General features: G+C 42.6%; 1 protein-coding gene across 1 annotated transcript; it reads left to right on the forward strand.

Moving 5' to 3' along the window:
* The first annotated feature begins 1,431 nt into the window (after window positions 1-1,431).
* On the forward strand, window positions 1,432-17,294 carry LOC131981964 (NACHT, LRR and PYD domains-containing protein 3-like). The gene is made up of 15 exons (XM_059346510.1): window positions 1,432-1,518; window positions 1,588-1,763; window positions 2,058-2,124; window positions 5,180-5,399; window positions 8,866-10,218; window positions 11,305-11,779; window positions 11,878-12,048; window positions 12,142-12,315; window positions 12,411-12,584; window positions 12,669-12,842; window positions 12,920-13,093; window positions 14,560-14,733; window positions 15,254-15,300; window positions 16,459-16,803; window positions 16,993-17,294. Exons 1-15 carry the CDS (start codon window positions 1,432-1,434, stop codon window positions 17,292-17,294), a joined length of 4,113 nt encoding a protein of 1,370 aa, XP_059202493.1.
* Window positions 17,295-18,948: the final 1,654 nt, after the last annotated feature.

An 18,948-nucleotide genomic window follows, 5' to 3' on the forward strand; every position in this document is an offset into this window, starting at 1 on the left:
GTGTTTGACGTTGTGCCGAGTATGCAGACACAGCTCTCACATTGCTTATATAGGGACCGGATAGCTCGTAGCAACGAGCCTGATACCCCATATTCCCGCAGTATCCCTCACAAGACCCCACAAGGGACACAGTCGTAAGCCTTCTCCAAGTCCACAAAACACATGTAGACTGGATGAGCAAACTCCCATGACCCCTCCAGAAGTCTTGCAAGGGTTAAGAGCTGGTCCGTTGTTCCACGGCCAGAACGGGAGCCATTGTTCCTCCTGAATCTGAGGTTGGACAATCGCCCGAGCCTCCTTTCCAGCACCCAGGAGTAGACTTTTCTGGGGAGGCTGACCAATGTGTTTCTACGGTAATTGGAACACATCCTCCGGTCCCCCTTTTTGAAAATGGGGACCACCACCCCGGTCTGCCGCTCCACTTGGACTGTCCCATACCTCCATGCGACACTGAAAAGTGTCCAGAGCCTTTAGCATCTCAGGGCGAATCTCATCCAACCCTGGTGCCTTGCCGGCGGGCAGCTTCTTGACTACCTCGGCGACTTCTGCCAGGGATACTGGTGATTCTTCCCCTGAGTCTTCAGACTCTGCCTCCTTGTCAGAGGACGTGTTGGCTGGATTAAGGAGTTCCTCAAATTGCTCTTTCCACCATCCGATGACATCCCCAGGTCGGGTCAGCAGGTCTCCTCCGCCGCTGAACACAGCTTGCACCAAGCCTTGCTTTCCCTTCCTGAGTCACCCGATGGTTTTACAGAACCTCCTTGAGGTCGACTGAAAGTCCTCCTCCATAGCCTCACTGAATTCCTCCCATACCAGAGTTTTTGCTTCAGCGACTGCCGCAGCTGCAGCCCTTCTGGCCAAATGGTACCTGTCTGCTGCTTCCGGAGATCCCTCGGCCAACCAAACCCTTGGGTTCTTGGGTTGCCACCACAGCAGGCACAGACGACCTTCAGACCACAACCCCTACCAGCCGCATCAACAATTGAGGCTTTGAACATGGCCCATTCGGACTCCATGTGCCTAGCCTCACCCGGGATGCTGGAGAAATTCTTCTGGAGGTGTGAGTTGAAGATCCTGCAGACAGGGGCCTCCGTCAGACGTTCCCAGTTCCCCCTCACTACACGTTTGGGTTTGCCAGGTCTGTCCAGCAGCCTTCCCCGCCACCTGATCCAACTCATCACCAGGTGGTGATCAGTTGACAGCTCTGCTCCTCTCTTCACCCATGTGTCCAAAACATGTGGCCTCAGATCTGACGATACAATAATGAAATCAATCATCGATCTTTGGCCTAGAGGGCTCTGGTACCACGTACACTTATGAACAGCTCTATGTTCGAACATTCGAACATTATGGACAATCCATGACTACCACAGAAGTCGGGCAGGCTGTTCTTCCCAATCACCCCCTCCAGGTACTATCATCGTTACCCACATGAGTGTTGAAGTCTCCCAAAAGAACTATGGAGTCCCCAAGCGGTACCTCTTCCAGGGCACCACCCAGAGAAACCAAGAAGGCCGGGTACTCCAAACTGCTGTTCGGTGTATAAGCACAGACAACAGTCAAAGACCTTCTCCCTGAAACTTGCAGTCGCAAGGAGGCGACCCTCTTATTCTTCGGGGAGAACCCCAACACAACGGCGCTCAGCCGGGGGCTTGTGAGTATACCCACACTTGCCTGGCGCCTCACCCTGGGCAACTCCGGAAAAGGAGAGAGTCCTGCCTCTCTCCAGGGGTTTGGTTCCAGAGCCCACGCTATATGTGGAGGTGAGCCCAAGTTTTTCTAGCTGGTAACGATCCACCTTCCGCACAAGCTCGGGCTTATTCCCCGCCAGCGAGGTGACGTTCCAAGTCCCCAGAGCTAGCCGCTGCAGCCGGGGGTCAGCACGCCCAGGTACCCACCTTCGCCTGCTGCCCAGCTCACAACGCACCCAACTCTTATATCCTACTCTGCGGGGGGTAGGCCCACGAATTAGTAACCAGAACAGCATTTACTTTGTATTTTCATGTTTAATCAACTCAGTGCATTAAATGTCTTTAAACTTGGTGTTTTCTCCACAGAGTTCAGCAGAAGAGCTCAGAGCTTCACAGTGATCAGTCTGAAACAGACCTGGACTCCATATTCATGGTGTGTACATGTACAGACATACTTATTATTTAATTGGAAGGCTAGTTAGAGGAAAACCATGTTTCTACCTCATATAGGAAAGACAGATCCATCCAGTTTTCTAAGGGTGGAACAATGGTGGGACAAGAGAAACTTAAGAAAAAAGCCGGAAAGGAAACCAGAGCACACAGATAAGAAGCAAAGCATTTGATTTATTAGAGTTTTCAAAGTCAGGTACGTGTCTTCATCAGAGTCAAATAAAACAGACACATCTTCTTCATAACCTCTTCTAATCAACAACTGATTCAGCGCAGGCTGAAAACATCACTGGAGGGGACAGTAAACTGCATGTGGGCAGAGTTCACTGTAGCAAATTAATATACAGTTGAAACCAGACGTTTACATACACTATATAAAAAGACACATATGCTTTTTTTTTATTATATTTTTTATAATTATTTCTATTTGCTTAATGCCAGAATAATGAGAGAAGACATTTTTTTATTACTTTCTTCAAAGTCAGAAGTTTACATACACTAACATTATTATGCCTTGAAACAATTTGGGAAAGCCCAGATGATACTGTCATGTCTTTGGAAGCTTCTGATAGGTTTATTGTATTATTATTGTTTATTATTATAGGTAATTACAGTTTTGTCAGACCACAGGACATGTCTCCAAAAATTAAGGTCTTTGCCCCTGTGTGCATTTGCAAACTGTAATCTGGCTTTTTTATGTTTCTTTTGGAGTAATGGCTTCTTCCTGGCAGAGTGGCCTTTCAGTCCATGTACTCGTTTCACTGTGGATAATGACACACTCTTACCAGCTTCAGCCAGCATCTTCACAAGGTCTTTTGCTTTTGTTCTTGGATTGATATGCACATTTTGGACCAAAGCACGTTCATCTCTGGGACACAGAGTCCGTCTCCTTCCTGAGCGGTATGATGGCTCCACATTCCCATGGTGTTTATACTTGGGTATAATTATTTGAACAGATGAATGTGGCACCTTCAGGCATCTGGAAATTGCACCCAAGGATGAACCAGATTTGTGCAAGTCCACAATTCTCTTCCTGATATCTCGGTTGATTTCTTTTGACTTTCCCATGATGTTACACAAAGAAGCAGTGTGTTTCAGGTGTGCCTTAAAATACATCCACAGGTGTGTCTCGAATTAACTCAAATGTTGTCAATAAACCTATCGGAAGCTTCCAAAGACATGACAGTATCATCTGGGCTTTCCCAAATTGTTTAGGCATAATAATGTTATTGTATGTAAACTTCTGACTTTGAAGAAAGTAATAAAAAATTGTCTTAAAAAATCCTCCTCTCATTATTCTGGCATTTAGCAAATAGAAATAATTTTGGTATTCCTAACGGACCTAAAACAGGGAAAGTGATAGTCTGATTTCATGTCAGACAGTGAGAAAAAAAGCATATGTGTCTTTTTATATAGTGTATGTAAACTTCTGGTTTCAACTGTATAATCTTTATGACATTAAAAAGAATCAGGTGTGTACTTTGTACCTTTTTTCAGAGGTTCCTCCTGTCACACCTTTTACGATCATACTCTTCCTCGGACTTTCTGTTAGAAGTGATAAAACACAGATTATAAATTTTAGGGAGCAATGTGAGCAGCAAAATGAATATGATTGTTTATCTTTAACATGGTGTGCATTTCAGAGGGAACGAAGGGTTTGGTAGATTCAGCAGGTTTTGAATCCTGACCTCGGTTTATCAACATTTATTATCGGTATGAGACAATTTTACTTTATGCTGCAGGAGAGTGGGGTTTAAAAAAAGCCCATAAGAGCAATTGAGTTGAATCATGAGTTGCTTTCTTGGGGTGCAGAAAGGTAACATAGGAAGGGAAACTTGTTTTGTAAAGCAGAGATCTTAAATAGTTTGGCTGTAAAACCTCCTCATTCAGCTGCAAAGGGAAGGCTGACCAAAAAGATCTTAAACTGAGACAGAGCACATCGTTATTCTTGGTCAAGACAAGTCTGTGTGCACCAAGCCTTGCGCTTTCTGTTTTACATGTTATTTTTTGTAATTATTTGCAGGGTAACAATGGATGGAGGAAATTTGGAAAAAGCCCAAGCTTATAAACTATGTTCCAAACCTTGTGTAAAATTTAATTAGCAGAGGACAGAGTTCCCTATGTGCTACATGAAGAACTGGTACCCTACCACTGGTAGTAGAGAGGCAGATATCTGACATCTGGATGTTGTTGAGGATGAATTCATTTTGTGTTTCACTGCACCACATGCAGCGACTTGAGGAACCATTTGTTTGAAAGAATTCAGTTGAGGAAGAAATATAACACAATGAGTTGGCTCATGTCAGTTGGCTCTTGAATGCCCTAATACAGGCATATGCTCCCTCACGACTGTTGCGCTCTTCCTATGAACGGCGCCTGGCTCTGCCACCCATTTGTTCAAGACAATCCAAACTCTTTGCGTTTGTTGTTCCCCGTTGGTGGAATGCACTACCAGTTCCTACCAGAGCAGGGGCGTCCCTCTCTACCTTTAAAAAAACTCTTGAAGACCCAGCTCTTCAGAGAGTACTTTCTCTCCTAGCACCACACAACAGTTCTACTCCTTAAAGAATCGTCTCTAGCACTTATTGCTGCAATAATGGCTGTTATTACACTATACCTTGATTGTTTCCCTTTTTCAGTAAGTTGCTTTGGATAAAAGCTAAATGACTAAATGTAAATTAAAATGTGTCTGAAAAAGATTCATAGAAATTGCTGGGCAGCTACAGCAGACACTGTCTTCATCAAAATGAGACTCTTTGTAGATTTTTTTTTTTTTGATGTTTTCTTTTTGAATTTGTTGAATGTAAGTTTTGACTGGACATGTGTCCATCTTGTCTGTTGTTGCCGTCCAGTGTCTCGTAAGCCTGAGCACCATAAGTTGATTTAGACTTCTATAAACTATTAAATTCAACTATAGACTAAATGTTAAACTTAAATTCAGGTCCTCCACGCTGCTCTGTTTGGACCAGCAGGCCTTCAGACTGACAAATAAATCACATGTTCTTTAAATAAATGTTCTGTTTATTATTCTGTTCCAGCTGCTGGAGGAGAAAATTGTCGTCTTTGTGAAGAACGAGCTGAAGAAAGTCCAGAATGTTCTGAGTTCAGATTACCCAGGATGCCTGACTGAGGATGAGGAGGTGGTGGACGGTGAGGATGAAGAGGAGAGGAGGAGCACCAGAGAGGCATTTCGAAAGATTACCCTGCACTTCCTGAAAAGAATGAAGCAGGAGGAGCTGGTTGCCTTTCTGGAGAGAAGTAAGATGGTTTTTACAGCTTTAACATGGTGGGAAAAACTAAATGGAGGCAGAATGGAAGAGATTTACATTTCCTCAAACTTGAGATAAATATGGCCCTGTTCAGACGTCCTGCATGATCCAATCACAATTTCCATATTTGTGTACTCATATTTTATTACTGTGGAGTCCTACTACTAGCGTGAAACATGTGAGTTCTTGTCTTTCTGTTTAAACAATCACCATTGACAATCTGACATGACTCAGGCAAAACTAATGTCTAACTAAAAGTAAATGTACCACACCCAAGAGTTACAAGTTGCACCTAAACTTACTTACACATCTAATATGATATTTATTTTGGCTCAATGATCTGAACCAAGACGGCAGCTTATTTACAGCTTCACTCCTTCCATTTGTACCTTCCACAATAAAAGCCCCAGACATGCATACCAGAGGGAACTCAAATTCACACAGAGCATTTAATTTACTCAGCATGTCCAGATTGGAGGAAACTGCTCGGTCTATCTTTGCAGAGTTGGCAGCTTGGCACAAACTTGCTTTGTTTGCTCTTGTTGCTTCCAAAGTAAGCTAACAGGTTTTTGCCCAGCCAGCTGGTTTATTTTATTTAACAGTGTGTTAACTAACCAAGAATTTAAGCCCTCACATCTTCTGCCCAAAGTGAACTCCTGAGGAGCATCAGGAGAAAGAGTCCAGGAGAAAATATAGAGGAGAACAAAGGGAGGCTTGAGTTGTTATAACCTGCTGGCACCCTGGAATCCAAGTAGGTTATGAAAGTTTCACACAGATGTGTAAAAATTCCAAGTCAATTGCAGAACAATAAATAGTGCCAGCCGACATTTTGAGTGGTTTTTCCAGGTTATTGTTTAATATCTGTTATTATAATGGAGGGGAGTTATATTATTGTACTTTACACTTAGTACAGGAGGTGCCCATGAGGTCAGTTACTTTTGATCTTTGGACTGAGCCAGGCTAGCCTACTTATTCCCTTCAGCACAGATAACAGCACAATGTTACCTATTTCTCTGGTTGTAGTGAACGTGGAAGATCTGAACCTGTTGCCCCGTCTCCTGTCACAGAGTAGTCCTGGTGTTTTAGGCATCACTTCTCCTGTCGGGTCTGTTACTGCCATTTCACAACAGAAATTACCGTCCATACCAGTCATGGGAGACTCACAAGTGTGTCATGTCATTGTTCGAGGAGTGACAGCAGTCTTATCAGTTCCTGAGTTTGGGGTCCCAGCTGACGCCAGGCCAGTTCCTTTGGTTCATTTGTAGATTTGAACTGATGTGAGAGTGCAGCAGCATTTTCAGTCGCCTCTGAAAATGGCATCTGGGCTCTCAAATTTGGTTCTCTAACAAGGAAGCCTCCCTCTCTCCTCCCATGATGCCTGGCGTTTATGACCCCTACAGATGTATAATCACCTCATTGGTCAGGATACCTCTTACACCATATGGGGTCTACTGTAAAGAACTCCACTGTCCCCCAAGGCGACAACACTGGCCCTCAGAGTCCCCCTCTTCCCTCACCTCCTGTATCTCAGGTCTAAGGCCTCCTGCAGAGGCCTCAGACCATATCACCATATCACTTTAATCTTACTTTTATCTTGCTTTACACAGACATTACGTCTTACATGCAGACTAATTCTACCAATTTACTTGATTTGCTCACACACTAACTCACATATAATATACTTTAAATTGGCTTTTAACAGACATATAAAGCTTTGTAGAAGCTTACACAGCAACACATGGCCCATTGTCCCATTGGTTTTATGGCTCTTTGATTTAAGCATGTGGTTCGGCCATCTTGCCTCCCACACGCACACACTCGTACACACACTCTCTTCCACATACTTACACTGTAAATAATCTTAGATCAGACTGTGTAGCTCTCTATACTCTATAGATTGTGTGTTTTGTTTGCTTTACTTTGCTTATTTAGAAATAAAAACTTTTGGAATATACATGCTGTCCATTTAATGTCGTACACTGTAAACAATATGTTAGGCTCTTCTATGAAAAGAATTCCAAATTCCTTCGACCATTACTACATATTAATATGGTAATTAGATTATAATTATTAAGTTCATTATTAATCAGTGTTCCAAATTGATAGTTTAGTAACTTTATGAGAGTGATTTAGGTGAATTGGCTCTTTTCTCTGTTCGACTTAGAGTAAATCAAGTCATATCATTTATTATAAATAATGATTATTTATGATACTTAATAATAATTCTGATAGCCATCTAATGACACTTTTAAACCATGATACCCAAATAAGTGTTGCTCAGGTTCATCCTTGTAGTAACGCCCTTTACAACATAAATGGTGCCCCGTGTGAGGTATCATTTATTTGTAATCCTAAATCCCAAACATAAATGGTGCACCGTTTAGAGGTATCCCTACAGTTATTTTGGGACAACCTAATATCTGTACCTAAAGTCCCAACAGTGTTAAAGTGTTCACAAAAGACCTGGGTCTTTAGTCTCTTCTTGAAGATTGAGAGAGACTCAGCAGATCGGATGGAGTTTGGAGGTTCTAAAGAGGAGAAGAGTATAGCTTGAGACGTAGGGCCTTGCAGCGGTGGAGGCGGCAGACGTTTTTCATTTGAAGAACATAGGTGGGTGTGTGGACCTGAATAAAGGAGTTCAGGGATGTGAGAGCCAGTGCAGAGTGATGATTAACGAGTGACATGTGCTCTCTTGGGCTGGTTTAAGACCAGACAAGCTGCTGTGTTCTGGATCATCTGCAGTGGCTTGCACATGCATGCAGAATGACCTGCCTTTAAAGAGTTGTAGATTATTTGTGATGTCACGAGGGCCTGTACCAAAAGTTGTATTGATTGCTCGGTCAGGTCTGACCTTCCTAATGTTGTATAGGGAGGACCGACACGAACGGGCAATTGTGGCCATATGAACCTTATAGGTCAGTTGGTCGTCAATCATAACACCCAAGTTTTGTGAAGAACTTCTTTTTGCTTTGATGATTTACCTTGGGATGTGGTCCCAGGGAGGGCCCCATCAATGTCCTTGATTGGGGCCCCATTCCTGCCTGTTGCCTTCCTCTTGCCTTTGGGCACACCTGCTTGCATTACCAGGAAGAAAATGTACCAGAACTTTTAGCATATTAATATAGATATTCATTTAAGCTGTATTGGTCATGAGTTCACCACACTGATTTGCATAAAGAGAGGGAAAGTGAGATCCAATCACAAGTCATCACTGATGACACATGTGAAGACACATTCTAATGCCAGGTGTGAACTGATGTACGTAGAGCTGTCTACTTGTGATCAGATCACCCAAGACACATGTTAATACCAGATATGAACAAGACCTATGCTGCACAAATATGCATCAGATCAGAGGCTGCTTGGCCTTCATTCATCAGCCAAATAAAACTGTTGATGGAGGAAAACTATACAAGTGTGTTCTATACTTACTATTTTTTTTTTTGTATATTCAGGAACTCATGCTGCAGTGTGCCGACAGAAACTCAAGTCTAATCTAAAGGGGACCTTCCAGTGTGTGATTGACGGGATCGCTAAAGCAGGAAACCGGACCCTCCTGAATCAGATCTACACAGAGCTTTACATCACAGAGGGAGGGACTGCAGAGGTCAATGATGAACATGAGATCAGACATATTGAAACAACATCCAGGAAACCAGACAGATCAGGAAAATTGATAAGACATGAAGACATTTTTAACCCCCCACCTGGAAGAGAAGAACCAATCAGAACAGTTCTGACAAAGGGAGTGGCTGGCATTGGGAAAACAGTCTTAACACAGAAGTTCACTCTGGACTGGGCTGAAGACAAAACCAACCAGAACATAATGTTCACATTTCCTATCACTTTCAGAGAGCTGAATGCGCTGAAAGAGAAAAAGTTCAGCTTGGTGGAACTTGTTCATCTTTTCTTTACTGAAATCAGAGAAGCAGGAATCTGCAGGTTTGAAGAGTCCCACGTTGTCTTCATCTTTGACGGTCTGGATGAGTGTCGACCTCCTCTGGACTTCCACAACACTGAGATCCTGACTGATGTCACAGAGTCCAGCTCACTCCATGTGCTGCTGACAAACCTCATCAGGGGAAAACTGCTTCCCTCTGCTCGCCTCTGGATAACCACACGACCTGCAGCAGCCAATCAGATCCCTGCTGAGTGTGTTGACATGGTGACAGAGGTCAGAGGATTCACTGACCCACAGAAGGAAGAGTACTTCAGAAAGAGATTCACAGATGAGGAGCAGGCCAGCAGAATCATCTCCCACATCAAGACATCACGAAGCCTCCACATCATGTGCCACATCCCAGTCTTCTGCTGGATCTCTGCTACAGTTTTGGAGGATGTATTGAAAACCAGCAAAGACGAGCTGCCCAAGACCCTGACTGAGATGTACATCCATTTCCTGGTGATTCAGACCAAACTGAAGAATGTCAAGTTTGATGGAGGAGCTGAGACAGATCCACACTGGAGTCCAGAGAACAGGAAGATGATTGAGTCTCTGGGAAAACTGGCTTTTGATCAGCTGCAGAAAGGAAACCTGATATTCTATGACTCAGACCTGACAGAGTGTGGCATTGATATCAGAGCAGCCTCAGTGTACTCAGGAGTGTTGACACAGGTCTTTATAGAGGAGAGAGGACTGTACCAGGACAGGGTGTTCTGCTTCATCCATCTGAGTGTTCAGGAGTTTCTGGCTGCTCTTCATGTCCATCTGACCTTCATCAACTCTGGAGTCAATCTGCTGTCAGAGGAACAAACAACATCCCAGTGCTCTAATGTGTTAAGATGCAAATCAACACATTTCTGTCGGAGTGCTATCGACAAGGCCTTACAGAGTCTAAACAGATTCTTGGAATTTTTCTGTCGCTTTGTCCTTTTTTTTAAGATGGCCAATAGGAATCAGGTGTTAGATGACCAAACGACATCTGTGGATTCTGAAGCAGCAGGAGACGAATCCACACGTGTGCCCTGTCAGAGTACTGTGGATGAGGCCTTTCTAAATCTAAACCAAAACCTGGACTTTCTTTCTTCCATCTTCCAGAATCTTCAAACTCTGCAGTCTGAAAAACAAACATTCAGATTGTCTAAAATATCCGAAGATGAATCAGCAAGTTTCAACCAGAGTTCTGTGGACGAGGCCTTACAGAGTCCAAACGAACATTTGGACATGTTCCTTCACGTCCTCCCTTTGGAGACCAATGAGAGTCTCCTGTCCGAAGAACAAACAACATCCCAACATAGTAAAGTGTTAGGAGACAATTCCACATGCCAGAATGCTAAAAATGAGCCAATACATAATCTAAATAGATGTTTGGACTTTTTCCGTAACTTCCTCATGAATCTTTCAAGAGAGACAAATGAGAATCTGCTGTCAGAAGAACCAACAACATCTCGGTGTTCTGAAGGGTTGGGAGATGAATCAACATGGTTCTGCCAGAGTACTATGGACGAGGCATTACAGAGTCTACCCAAGTATTTGGACTTTTTCCGTCACCTCCTTCTGGGTCTTTCATCAGAGAACAATCAGAATCTGCTCAATCAACAAACACCCATCCGGACCTGTCAAGAGTTGGGAGAAAACTCAATATGCTTCTGCCAGAGTGCTATGGATGAGGCCTACAAGATTCTAATCAGATACTTGGACCTTTTCAGTCACTTCTCCCTTGATCTTTCACTGGGGACCAATCAGAATCTGCTGTCAGATGAACCAGCAACATCCAAGTGCTCTGAAGTTTCTGGATATGAATCAACATGTTTCTGCCAGAGTGCTGTGGACGAGGCCCTACAGACTCCAAACAGACACTTGGACTCATTCCTTCGCTTCCTCCTGGGTCATGTAGTTGAGACCAATCAGAATCTCCTGACAAAAGAGCAAAGAACCTTCTGGTGGTCTGAAGTGTTGGGAGACAAATCAACACATTTCTACCAGAATGCTGTGGCCAAGGCCCTACAGAGTCCTAATGGGCACTTGGATTTGTTTGTTCGCTTCCTCCTTGGGCTTTCAATAGAAACCAATCAGAAACACCTAGGAAGTCTGCTGACGCAGACAGGAAGTAGCTCACACAGCAAAAACAAAACAGTCCAGTTCATCAAGAAGAAGATCAATGAGAACTTCTCTGCAGAGAGAAGCATCAACCTGTTCCACTGTCTGAATGAAGTGAATGATCGTTCTCTAGTGGAGGAGATCCAACAGTGCCTGAGATCAGGAAGTCTCTCCACAGACAAACTGTCTCCTGCTCAGTGGTCAGCTCTGGTCTTCATCTTACTGTCATCAGAAACAGATCTGGACGTGTTTGACCTGAAGAAATTCTCTGGTTCGGAGGAGGCTCTTCTGAGGCTGCTGCCAGTGATCAAAGCCTCCAACAAAGCTCTGTGAGTACACACATTCTTTACACCTAAAAAATTAAAATTTGAAGTTTTTCTTTATTCAGATAAAAACAATTTGTTTTGTATTGCTGATTCCTCTTCAGGTTGAGTGGCTGTAAACTGTCAAAAAGAAGCTATGAAGCTCTGTCCTCACTCCTCAAAACACAGTCGTCTCTTAGAGAGCTGGTTCTGAGTAACAACGACTTAGAGTACTCAGCAGTGGAGATGCTAACTACTGGACTTATCAGCCCACACTGTACACTGGAAACTCTCAGGTTTGTGTCCAGCAACTTCAAAAGTATGACCATGTAAAGTCTTATTAACTTATTCTATTAATTATATAATCAATTGTTTTACAATCTGTTTAGGCTAAGTAGCTGTAAACTCTCAGTGAGCAGCTGTGAAGCTCTGTCCTTAGTTCTCAGCTCTGAGGCCTCGAGCATGAGAGAGCTGGACCTGAGTAACAACAGACTCCAGGATTCAGGAGTGAATCTTCTATCTGCTGAACTGGAGAGCCCAGACTGTACACTGGAAAATCTCTGGTCAGCGTTCCTCTGTTTGTAAAAGTTTACCAAGAAACCTATTTTGTACATTTTATATTTGATATATAACTTCACTGACTAAATGTCTCCTTCAGGCTGAGTAGCTGTAAACTATCAAAGAGAAGCTGTGAAGCTCTGTTACCAGTTCTACAGTCCAAGTCATCTAGACTAAAAGGGCTGGACCTGAGCAAATCTAATCTTCAGGATTCAGGAGTAATTCTGCTGTCCATTGGACTGAAGGGTCCACACTGTCCACTGAAAATTCTAAGGTCAGTATTCAGCTGTTATCCCACAAGTTCTTTATTTACTTTTTATAGTTGATCTATAAAATTACTTACAAAACCTTTCCTCAGACTGAGTGGCTGTAAATTGTCAGAGAGAAGCTGTGGCGCTCTGTCCTTCGCCCTCAAATCTGAATCCTCTAGTCTGATAGAGCTGGACCTGAGTAACAACAACCTGCAGGATTCAGGAGTGAAGCTGCTTTGCTCTGGACTGGACAGTCCACACTGTGCACTGGAATCCCTCAGGTTGGTGTTCAGCTGAAATAAAATTAAAATACTTCATATGATCATGATGTGAATGAACTGACTGTTATTCCTCTCAGGTTGAGTGGCTGTGACCTGTCAAAGGGAAGCTGTGAAGCTATGTCCTTGGTTATCAGCTCAGAGTCATCTAGTATGAAAGAGATTAACCTGAGTAACAACGACCTACAGGATTCAGGGGTGAGGCTGCTATCGGCTGGACTGAAGAGAGAGAACTGTACACTGGAAAGGCTCGGGTAAGGATTAAGATGTTTCAAAAGAATCATCTGGCAAGTTAGATGTTAGCGTTTTGGTTCATGAAACAGAAACTTGTCAACCCAGTCTTCATGTTAAACTCATCCTTCCTCTTACCCTTAGTTGGACAGAAGAACCTTAAATACTACTTAAAATAATAATAATAGTTTTTCAAGGTCACAGACTAATGAAGCAAGCAGAACAGCATCCACAAAAAAATGCAATCCTGAAGCCATCATTATGGACACTCTCAAAATCACAAAGAGAATCTGTGAAAAGGCACAAGCCTGGCAAAGAGGAATTTGAGGAAACTGTCTGAGCACTTAAGGCAAGACAAGTGAACATCTGAACATCAATACTCACCATGCATGTTTTCCATTCTTTTTTTATTCTGGATGAGCCCCATAATTGTTTTTCCCTTGAGTGGTCCAGAGGATGAAGGGAGTAATAATAAAATCAAACCAGGAAGAAAAAATATCTAGTTGGCAAATGGGCGAATTTGGTGCTTGGGTTTGGTGTGAAAAGACTGGAAAGGCAGCTCCATTGAGACAGCCTTGTTGTGTGAGGTTGAGACAGTCCAGTCGATCTAAGAACTCAGCTGACGATCATGATGGATTAAGCATTTTTAAGTCTTTTTAAGTCTTTTTAAGCGCGCAAATTAAGGGTAAAACCATAATAATTGCTTTAAATCGAAGAAACCTTTATCAATCAGTACCTATGAGATGTTTGGGGGGCCCCTGGAAACCTTGGTGCCACAGGCAACTACCTGTGTTTGCCTAATGTTAAACACAGGTAGTGGTGTCCGCCCCTGACTCCACTCCAGGTTTTCTGACCCGCTTGGAGAGTGATAATCTTGCGGTGTTTCCAGTACTGCTAGTTCCAAGGATGACAGCGTTCTGATGACGTGTCAAACGTGCAACAGTGCACTCGACTGAGGACCAAATGGACGGAATGGAGTGGCCAGTTTGAGAGTAAACAAACTTTTGACAAAAGCTTCTGTGAATGTTACAGGGTTGATGCAGAAGTCCAAGTTGTCTGATAGCTGTAATGAACATTGGAGTGGCCTAATTGCTGAGTGTCAGCAGTTGCAGAATGGAATATTTCAGTATCATGCCTGTTGCTGGTGACGTTACCATGGAGCTAACGTTAGCCACTATCCACTCATTGACTGGTTGAGGTTGTTCAGGAGAATGCCTCACAGTGGCAGCTCTGGACAGAGACGGGAAGGTCCGGGTAGAGGTTCACTGACAACAGGAGATTTACCTGCAGTTTTCCAGTATTGGAGAATTTGGTAGCAGGATGAAAAATAACTTTCAAGTCAGTAAAAACTGCAAAAAAAAAAAAAAAAAAGTCCCAAGTTATGTGTTAGTTATTTCTTTCTGGTGAAGAAGCGGACAACAGCCAACGCCAGCATCCACTAAAGAATTAGTGTAAATGTGACAGTAAGGCCCTGTTTCTCTGTGTTCAGGCTGTCAGGCTGTCTGATCACAAGACATGGCTGTGCATCTTTGGCCTCAGCTCTGAGCTCCAACCCCTCCCATCTGAGAGAGCTGGACCTGAGCTACAATCATCTTGGGGCCTCTGGAGTGAAGCTCCTGTCGGCTCGACGGGAAGATCCCAACTGTAGACTGGAAACTCTAAGGTACGCACAAATATATAGTAGTTGACACCAATACAATTGAAATTCCATGATTCAGTTCCACAGAAACACAAAAACAAAAAATAAACTCCATTTCAGTGTCATCCAGGTGTATCATTCTGTCTCTGGCTGTCAGGAAGAGTTCACAGAACCGAAGTTACATCCATAACTCTGATTTAGCTCTCAGTTTCTTTCCTCTCCCTTTCCTTTCCTTGTTAATCTGTTTCACTGAGGGCGAAGCTCTGCACACACACACACACACACACACACACACACACACACACACACTTTTATGTATTAAGCGCATGTCAGAATATAGTATGAGGTTTTCCTCATTGATATCCTCATTGAATTGATCTTTCGTCCAGTATTTTCAGAGCTTGTTTGTAAATTGATCTAATGGATTTCAAGGCAGTCTTGTTAGCCTGGGACCAGCTTGACATACAGTAATGTAAGTGAGGACTACCGAACAGGTAACAGCTGATCTGTTTGATGTTCATTTTAACTTTGTTTCTTCCTCCAGAGTGGATCATGATGGACCACAGAGACTGAGACCTGGTGTGAGGAAGTGTGAGTGTGTGTTTAACTTTGATTCACGAGATTTGAGAACATGTTAAGCTTTTGGAATTTTTAATGACTGAAGTTGCTCAGTGCTCAGAAGTAGTCAAAGTTAACAGACAATATTTCCCAGATTTTCAGAGAAGAAAATATTGATGTCATATGAAGGAAACGAAAATGCTGAGTTCCAGCATTTAACCACATGATAATTCTCCAGTAGTAAAAGGAATAACTGAAGTAACTAAAAAGGAAAGCGAGGAAAAAATAATCAAAGAAACTGGATATGTGTGCAAAGTGAGGTTTTTATTTACAATTATATAAAATTGAATAAACAGGTATTAGAATACTCACTGAAAATTACTTCAAAAACAAGCAGGAAAAAACAAGACAACAGCATGAAAACAAGAAAGGCAGAATACTCACTCACCTATCAAATCTGAGAAAGCTGTGTTTATACATAAGGCAAGACAAGTGAACATCCAAACATCAATACTCACCATGCTCATTATCAGAAACAATATCTTTTTTTTTTTTAAGATATATTTTTTTGCCATTTTTGGGCTTTATTGATAGGACAGAGTGAAGGGGGAGACAGAGGGAAGACATGCGGGAAAGGGCTCCGAGTCAGATTCGAACCCGGGCCACCCACTTACGAGGACAATGCCTCAATGGTACACGCTCTACCAGGTGTGCCACCGGGAACGCCGCATCAGAAACAATATTAACATAAAAAAACACTGGCCTGTACCATGAATGGGTTATCCATTATTTTTCGATACCTGGACGAGCCACCAAATGGGGTCTAGAGCTTTTAGCCGTGCAGCCCCCCGTCTCTTCGAACTCTCTCCCACTAACCATTCCGTGACATTACCTCTCTCTCCACCTTCAAATCACAGCTCAAAACTCACTTGTTTAGATTAGCCTATTCTGTCTTACCATACCATTCTCTCTACTGCTGATTTTTGTTTTTATGTAGTTGATAGTTGATTTGCAGGTGACCTTGAGTGACATGAAAGGCACCCATAAATTAAATTAATTATCTTTTTTATTATGATTTCTAGCATCAAGCTAGCAACACAGAGACTCACATGGGTGTTGTGGTCATTGAAGTTGTTTATAAATCAGCAGATGATAACCTGAAGCTGTTTTGTGTCTTGCTCTCTCCATCAGATGTTTGTGAACTGGAAGTGGACACAAACACAGTGAACAGACAGCTTCAACTGTCCAACAACAACATGAAGGTGACGCGGGTGAGAAAGTCTCAGCCATATCCTGGTCATCCAGACAGATTTGACATCTGTCCTCAGCTGCTGGGTACAACTGGTCTGACTGGTCGCTGTTACTGGGAGGTCGAGTGGAGCGGAGACGTTTCTGTATCAGTGAGTTACAGAGGAATCAGCAGGAAAGGAGGCAGTAGAGACTGCGAGCTGGGACGGAATGATCAGTCCTGGAGTCTGTACTGCTCTGATGATGATGGTTCATTTGTTTATCACAATAACAGAAAAACACACATCTGCTCTCCTAAGCCCAATCTCAATACACTCGATACAATCATCATCCTTCTCTACATGCTTAGTATCATTCTCTTTGTCAACAGTTTATGGGTGTATCCCCTTCTCTTCATGACACAACTTCATAGTGTACCTTTTCTTGTCCTCCTTGCCCTTCCTTTCATCCTCTTCCTCGTCAGCCTCCTTCATGAAGTTTACCCCTGTTACTTTTCGTCCCTCTTCTTCTCCTCCAGCTCCATCCCCTCTCCTTCCAACCCCCCCTCCTCCTCTGTCTTGAACAGAGTAGGAGTGTATGTGGACTGGCCGGCTGGCCTTCTATCCTTCTACAGAGTTTCCTCTGACACACTGATCCACCTCCACACCTTCAACACCACATTCACTGAACCCGTCTATCCTGCGTTCCGGCTCTGGCCTGGTTCCTCAGTGTCTCTTCTGTCATCTGTGAACAGAAAATCTGCTGACTCTGCTGTTTTCACACCTGAAAGTCCGTACTAAGGTTCCGAATTAAGGTCCGTGTTCTCTTACATTGTAGACATTTGGTCTTGTTGGTTTTGGTTTCACACTGCAAAAGGAATAACAGACTTTACAAGACAATTCTACTGGACACGTCATCTCCCTGTGTACTTCCGTGGCTCATTTTGTTTTGGTTACGCTGCGTTGTTAGGCCGGCCGGCATCTGACGTCAGTGTTACTTCCTTAACGTGTTTACACAAAATGAATCCAGCGAGCCACCTTTTACTCCGTTTGAGTCCTTTTCCCATGCGTTGTTTCAGTCTTGTGGCAGTGAAGGTTTCTGCTGCTGTCCTCAGCTCCGTTGTGCACACAATTAAACGTTTGTCCTTGGTCTTGTGTTACCTTGCGCCCTAAGTTTCTGTTCAGGTGAACTTCAGCTTGCATAAATTTCAACACTGTTGACGAAACATCTGGCTCAGTTGCAGCCAATCCATTATGTTCTCCTGCAAACTGAGCAGCTAATATCTGCAACGAGTGTGTCACCCTAGTGGACTCTTTCTCTCTGCTCCCCTCCGGATGAGAGTGCAAATCCCCGCCCTCGTGAAAGGTTAAAAAGACTCAAAGGACAGAAGAGAAACTCACTTCATCATGATTCTGGATGACCACCAAGCTTCATGGTCATCCAGCTGTGCCATACCATCAGTGGCATTCAGGGAGAATTAAATGGGATTTATTTTTTTGTTTCTGTTTTTTTTTAACTGTGGTTTCAAATTGGAGAATTGTGTAATATCAGTGCTCTCAACTTCTATATCTCTTGTTTCATGACATACCTTGTACGTATATGAACTGGAATTTTTTGTATATTTGAAATCAAACAAAAAAAATTTTGATTTAGAGACAAACTTTTCATTCCACAGTCCTGAAGAGTTCATATTTTCTAATGCTTTTAGTTGTTGTAAATAAAATCTATTCTTTTTATTCTGTAGGCAATCATGTTCATTTAATCTCTTGATCAGTTTAACTCTCTTCAAACTAAATATTTCATATCATCATCCAGTTGTGCCATACCATCAGTGGCATTCGGGGAGAATTAAATGGGATTTCTTTTTTTGTTTCAGTTTTTTTTTTACTGTGGTTTCAAATTGGAGAATTGTGTAATATCAGTGCTCTCAACTTCTATATCTCTCGTTTCATGACTTACCTTGTACGTATATGAACTGGAATTTTTTGTATATTTGAAATCAAACTAAACATTTTTTTGATTTAGAGACAAACTTTTCATTCCACAGTCCTGAAGAGTTCATATTGTCTAATGCTTTTAGATGTTTTAATAAAATCTATACTTTTTATCCTGAAGGCAATCATGTTCATTTAATCTCTTGATCAGTTGAACTCTCTTCAAACTAAATATTTCATATCATCAACTTTCAACTGTTTCAATAAATTAAACTAAAAAGTGAAAGGGGGTTTGTCTTTTGTTGTGTTCCCCAATAATTAATCTTTCAGTATTCAAGAATTAAATAAACTTTGAGTCGTCTTATGACTTTCTAATATGTACATTACAGGCCTTTACATTAACTGATTCTGCTCATAGCACTAGTGAGGTTGCACCAGTTCTAGCACTCTATGTCGCTACAAACACCTTATCTGTAGGCTGCACTCTAGAAAACATGTAAAATAAGGTGTCACTGGTGCT

Source organism: Centropristis striata, chromosome 2 (assembly GCF_030273125.1).
Source record: "Centropristis striata isolate RG_2023a ecotype Rhode Island chromosome 2, C.striata_1.0, whole genome shotgun sequence".
NCBI lineage: Eukaryota > Metazoa > Chordata > Actinopteri > Perciformes > Serranidae > Centropristis > Centropristis striata.

Coding starts and splice junctions, on each gene's coding strand:
- LOC131981964 (XM_059346510.1), top strand. CDS start 1,432: ATGAGTGTTGAAGTCTCCCAAAAGAACTATGGAGTCCCCAAGCGGTAC. Junction 12,316..12,410: donor TGTACACTGGAAAATCTCTG/GTCAGCGTTCCT, acceptor TGTCTCCTTCAG/GCTGAGTAGCTGTAAACTAT. Junction 12,843..12,919: donor TGTGCACTGGAATCCCTCAG/GTTGGTGTTCAG, acceptor TATTCCTCTCAG/GTTGAGTGGCTGTGACCTGT.